Source organism: Benincasa hispida, chromosome 8 (assembly GCF_009727055.1).
Source record: "Benincasa hispida cultivar B227 chromosome 8, ASM972705v1, whole genome shotgun sequence".
In the NCBI taxonomy this organism is placed as follows: domain Eukaryota; kingdom Viridiplantae; phylum Streptophyta; class Magnoliopsida; order Cucurbitales; family Cucurbitaceae; genus Benincasa; species Benincasa hispida.
Genome location: NC_052356.1, coordinates 51845279 through 51851584, shown reverse-complemented (window position 1 = coordinate 51851584; position 6306 = coordinate 51845279). Strand labels below are relative to the sequence as shown.

Sequence of the window (6306 nt, the reverse complement as noted above, 5' to 3'; positions counted from 1 at the left end):
TTCACAGAATTTTCAAGGATGTATTTATGTGGCCCATGTTGAGAACTCGAGCAGAACAAACTGTATTTCGATGTAAATACATAATATGTGTATTTTTGGAGTTTGCAGTGTTAATAAAAAATATGTGTACTTTTTCACTTCCATTAGTTAGATCTAGCTTGTATGAATTGGACTTGTGGGTTGTGGGTTGGTGGATGAGGCTTTCTTCTAAATGAAAAGACAAGAACCGACCAAGTAATGCTTTTTGGTTGCTTTTGTGGGCTTTAGGCCTCATTAGGCTTGGGCTTGTCCCAGCCCATGGGCCTTTTCTACGTACACCCCACCACAGTGTCTCCTCAAAACTGTACTCAATTAATATCTCCTTAAAAAGTTTCTAAAACTACTATAATCCTCAACATCTTGAACCTGTACTTAATCAATTATAAAGCATTCTCTAAACTTTTAATCTCAACCACTATAAAATTAAGAGAATAAGAAAAAAAAAAACATTCCTAATTTAGACGTCGGTGAAGTTGTTTTAATGCAAGCTAAACGTGCCCATCAGTTAGCTTTTCTTGGAAGGCCCGAGAACATATAAATCAAATCAAAATTATAAATTGTCCATATCTTCTGAACTACATTAAATCCCAAATTAATCAGTACCCAAATATCCAAGTCATTGTCAATGTTGGCCAGCAGAGGCACCTACAATATTTATTTTCTTCTCCATTATAATCTAAAAACATCCTATTTCTAACCAATTTAATTGCTTTCGAGACAATATCTCAATTTATATCCTTAAACTTTTATGGTTATATCAATTTAAATCATAAACCTTTCATAAGTGTATCGAAATAAAACATAATAGATAGTTTAAATTGATACAATTAAGAAACTTGACAGTTATAAAAGTTTTGGTTTTACATGGTTGTGAATTCATATATATTTTTTTTTTTTACGTAAACACACCAAATAATTCATGTAACTTGTAATACATAAAGCTAAATATTATTTTGAGTTAAGTTAATGATAATAAGGTCAAAACAATTTCAAACTTATCCCAAAAAGAATGGGAAAAAAACCTACAAAAGGCTAAAATCTTCACGGGAAATTTGGCCTTATTTAGAGGGTTGACAAGGAAATGAGTGGCTCCGCCGTGTTGAATCAAAACAAGTCCAACAACACAACTTGACATGCAAACGCACTCGCCTGCTCTCTTTGAATTTTTTTGAGCATTAAAAGCTTTCCCATCATATTTTCAATTTTATATACATTTTTTTCCCCTTAAGAGGGCCTTTAAATAAATATCCAATCTTCTTCCCTTTCCCTACTCAAATATCTTCCCTCCATTTTCTTCTCATTTCCACTTTGCTATTTTCTCTTCCTTTACAAATATCCTTCTCCATGGTTTCTCTCTCCCTCTTTCATTCTCTCTATTTTTCTCTATTTTCTTTCTGTATTTCCCTTTAACTTGTTCTTAATCTCTTTGCAGGCTCCTCAAACACTGGATGGTCTCACCTATGAAGAGGTTAATCTTAATTTTGTGTTGAAATGTCTTGAATTTGTTGTTTTCGTTTTAAATTTTTACTTCCATGTATTACATATATATACACCCTAATCCAAGGGCATGTTTGAAATATTTTTTTAAATATTTAAAATATACTCTTTTTTTAATATTTAGGAAATCATTTGAAACAGTATTAAATTTTTAGTTCAAGTTAGTGGTAAGATAACAAGGCTGTTGTATGTAAATTTATTACTTTAAATTTCAAAAAATACTTAGGTGCATTTGGAGTAGTATCTATCTTTGTACATTCTACTAAATTGTCCAATCATAATTTTTTATTTTTTTGATGCGAATGATGAAAGAGGGTGCATAGAGATATGCGTATCGAGCATCCAAATATTACTCTTAATTTTTCTTTGGTTAACTAGTGATTTGACTGTTGATCTCGTTATTAATTTGCAGGATTATATATTGAACTCACGTGGGGTGAAGCTTTTCACGTGCAAATGGCTTCCAAAGGACAAGGAACCAAAGGGTTTGATCTTCATCTGTCATGGCTATGCAATGGAATGCAGCATCACCATGAATAGTAAATACACATAAACTTTATCTTCTTCCACCAATTCCAAATATTAAGACCAAATTGTAAAACTCTGCCCTGTGCTTTCATTTGAATTATAGGCACTGCAATTCGGCTGGCACAAGCAGGTTTTGCAATCTATGGGATTGATTACGAAGGCCATGGAAAATCAGATGGCTTGCAAGGCTATATTACAAGCTTTGATTATGTGGTGGATGACTGCTCCAATTACTTCACAGAAATTTCTGGTATCTTCTCTACTCAAAAGATTCAATTTTTATGGTTTTTTATTGAAAATTTTTATATGGGTCGTCATTAAAAACATTGTTTTCTAATACCCAGAAAGGAAGGAGAATAAAGGGAAAATGAGATATCTGTTAGGGGAGTCAATGGGAGCAGCAGTGGCTCTGTTATTGCATAGAAAGAAACCAGATTATTGGGATGGTGCTGTCTTAGTTGCACCTATGTGTAAGGTATGCCCCAATTTTTCTGCTTCTGTTTTAAAATGAATTGGATTTGGATCGATGGATGATTTAAGATGATATTTGAGCAGGTGATCCATGGAGGTCTGTGTTCAAACTTTGCAATGCTATTTTCTTCCCAATTAATATTTATTTCCACTTGTTTGATCTTCTCTTAATATTTCAAGCTCACAGGTGAGTAAGAGTGCTAGATAATATAATATTAAATTAGTGTTTCATCTATCGAATTAAGTTTTTGGGTTAATTTGTTATTTAAGATGGTACTAGACAAATTTAATATTATATGGTTGAATCTGTTTCTTTAATTTGAGGATTCAAAATTTCCCCTGTTTTTGGCAGATTGCAGAGGATGTAAAACCAAGTCCAATAGTTGTAAATATACTGACAAAGCTTTGCAATGTTATACCCACATGGAAAATAATTCCAACCCAAGATATCATCGATGTTGCTTTTAAAGTTCCTGAGATTAGACATCAGGTAATATTTATTAATCTCCACCGTTTTTAGAAATATAGAAGTGTTTACTAGAACTCTAACTTATATTGATCAATTCATGATGAAATTAACAGATCAGAACTAATCCTTACTGTTACAAAGGGAGGCCTCGCTTGAACACGGGCCATGAACTCCTCAGGATCAGTCTAGATCTTGAGCAAAGACTCGAAGAGGTTCGTCGTTTTTCATCGTTTGAATTAATCTCACATTTTTAAGTTTTTGGGTTTGGTGGTGGTTTATCAGGTGATATGTTTTAATTAAGCAGGTTTCATTACCGTTCATAATCCTCCACGGAGAGGAAGATCGAGTGACCGATGTGTCGGCGAGCGAGCAACTCCATGAGAAGGCATCGAGCTGGGACAAGACCTTGAAGAAATATCCAGAGATGTGGCATGGATTGCTATATGGAGAGACAGATGAAAACATTGATGTTGTATTTGCAGACATAATTGCTTGGTTGGATGAAAGATGTGCTTTGGGAAATTCAAGGATAGAAAAACAACTCAAGACTGAATGTGATGATCTCCAAACCAAATGATTTCAGAGTTTTCATGTTCTGTATATGTTTTTTCTGATTGTGGCAAAGTTCTTTTCTTATGATATTTGTAAAGTTTACATATAAGGTGCAAACAAAATCTAAAAGTGCAAACAAAATGTAAAAGTGAAATATGTACGATATACTAAATCAAGTTCATTGAAATAGATATGGTGTGTTTAAAGAGTTTGTGTATGTGAGGTCTAAAAAACATCAATTTCATATCTTATTAACTAGTTACATTATGCTAATAAGTATAGCTCAATTGACACAAAACTCACGATCTTAAGATTAGAAATTCGATTCTTCCATCACAAATTGTCAAAAAAATATACTTATACTATAGGGAGTGTTTGTTTCAAAGATTGGATTTGCAATGATTGAGGCATCCGAAGTCCAACCCTTGTTTGGGACATGGGTCTTGATTTCCTAAAATCTTTTCTATAGGCTATAATGGTAAACATTATTCAAAATATATAGTCCTACAGGTTTCAAAATTTTACATATGTAGTCCTCTAGTTTTGAATTTGATTTCAATTTAGTCCTAGATTTCAAGATGTAACAATTTTGACTTGAGATTTGAATTTGTTCTAATTTAGCCCCTATGTTTCAGAATTTACACTTTTAGCCTCGATTTTTCACTATATACCCATTTTTTCATCTTTAGTGTTAATTAAATTTGTTTTCACTATTTTTCATCACTATTAAAACTAAATTTAAATTTAAATTTCATATTTATTTTTAATTAATTAATAGACATTGACACCATGACTAAAGGTAAGTATTTAATGAAAAGTCGAGATTAAAAATATAAAAAACTTCAAACCTAGGGACAAATTGAAACAAAACTGAAATCACAATTGTAAGATTGAAACATTTGGAAACCTAAGGACTAGATTGAAACCAAACTCAAAACGTAAAAATTAAATATGTAACATTTGGAAACTTAGGGACTTAATGGAAACTAGACCCAAAACTTAAGGACCAAAAAAATGTATTTTCCTTAAATTTTTAAACACTCTTTCTCTCTCTTCTAACTTTTTTCTCTTATTTTTTTAAATATTATTTGTTGGGATTGATGTCCTAAATTTAATGTATCTCGTTGTTGGTAGATTTTGTTAATACAAATTATTTATCTAATAAAATCAAAGGTATTTTATTAGACAACATTAATTCAATCCAATAAAATAAGATCCAAGGTTATATGACATCACTTGAACAATATGTAGTTGACATACATGTGGTTCATGTTTGAGTAATAACCTAAAAGGTCGGTGGTAAATTGATGAAGGTTGGGTGCCTTATCTTGGTAATACTACGAATACAACCTACTTTGTAACTGTTACATGAGATGTAAGTTACAAATAATATGAATCATATTGTTCATGTAGAGACATGTGTGTGAGGGTATCCTGTATAAAGAAGTTTATACATAGACCGGACCACGAAATAATTAGTTTCTCTTTATAACACGGTTAATTCAGTATGATGACCTTAGTCCTGAGTGAGTTGTGAAATCCTGTTTATGATGGCAATCCTTTGATCTATATTGGTGAGAGTGGCTATGATAGCCGATTAAATAAGCCTACCATTTTGAGGATTTGTCTGATTAGAGAGCTAGGAACATAGCGACATAAGATAAACTTCGCTCATTCCCATTCATTGGGAAAGTAGATAAATTGCTCCCTTAATAGCTGGTTCCGAATCTTGAACAATAATGCCTTAACCTCTCACTAGCACGAGAGGTGTTAGTTTATAGTTAGACTATAAACTGTTTGTTCATTAGAAGAACCAGTGGTACTTAAGGAGTTAGATGTAACTACAGGGGTAGGACGGTATTTTGACCCAGCTGTAGTTATGAGCATTTTTTAAAGGGTGATTGCTCTATTGATTGGTTATATCCATGGATAGAAAATAAATCTATAGTACGAAGAGTGCAGTCATCGGTCTAAAAAATATAGAAGGAAATTTTCCAAGGTAAGATAGGGAAAATAAGTTAATCGAGCTAAAAAATGAATCTAGAATTTTGGTTTGAATAAACAGGCAGTTGCTTAGGATGAGCAAGCAAGCAGCTTGAAAGGTCAGGTAGACGCGCTGGTGGACGCTCGCACGAAAGGCTAAGTTTTATGCATGTACTGCGTTAGGCTGTGTGCAAGACGTGCTGAAGTGCGCTAGGTAGTGCGAGTAAGCGCGCAAGGCTGGGAGCGTAAGGTTGCACTAAGTGTGTGTGGGTGTGCACCTAGGTGAGCACATAGGCAAGCATTGCCACATGATTGGTGCTAGTTGGCTGCATAGTTTAGTATTCAAAACCAAGAAAATTCTAAGTGTTGAATGCATAAGAGAGGTATGCATTGAGCTAAAAGATGATGATCTAAGTTAAATGTTATGCTGATTTAGGTGGGTTAGTATCATAAGGAGACAAATGGCATTTTCTAAACATGTTTATCATTTCCACAGGGTTAATGCCAATAGAAGAAGCCTGTCAACCCTAGGAGGAATGCCTAAGGCTGTGAGTGAAATGATAATTTCCAAGAAAACTAAGATTTAAAGGGCTATTAACGCATGCTAGTTTAGCATGTTCAAGTATTTATATGCTTTATGTTACAAGCATATGTTGGAAGTTCATGGCTATGTAATAAAGATGTTTAAGCATACATTTTATGTTACTATGCTTTTATGTATACATGTTTTTAATGAGTAAGTTTTATGATGTACCCAATATTGAAGG

At 33.2% G+C, this 6306-nt stretch overlaps 1 protein-coding gene across 1 annotated transcript; it reads left to right on the top strand.

Moving 5' to 3' along the window:
* The first annotated feature begins 1243 nt into the window (after nucleotides 1-1243).
* On the top strand, nucleotides 1244-3773 carry LOC120083215 (caffeoylshikimate esterase-like). The gene is made up of 8 exons (XM_039038872.1): nucleotides 1244-1386; nucleotides 1472-1507; nucleotides 1949-2075; nucleotides 2168-2314; nucleotides 2409-2539; nucleotides 2888-3025; nucleotides 3118-3216; nucleotides 3309-3773. The coding sequence occupies exons 1-8, from the start codon at nucleotides 1384-1386 to the stop codon at nucleotides 3579-3581; spliced, it is 954 nt and encodes a 317-aa protein (XP_038894800.1). The 5' UTR covers nucleotides 1244-1383; the 3' UTR covers nucleotides 3582-3773.
* The last annotated feature ends 2533 nt before the right edge of the window (nucleotides 3774-6306 follow it).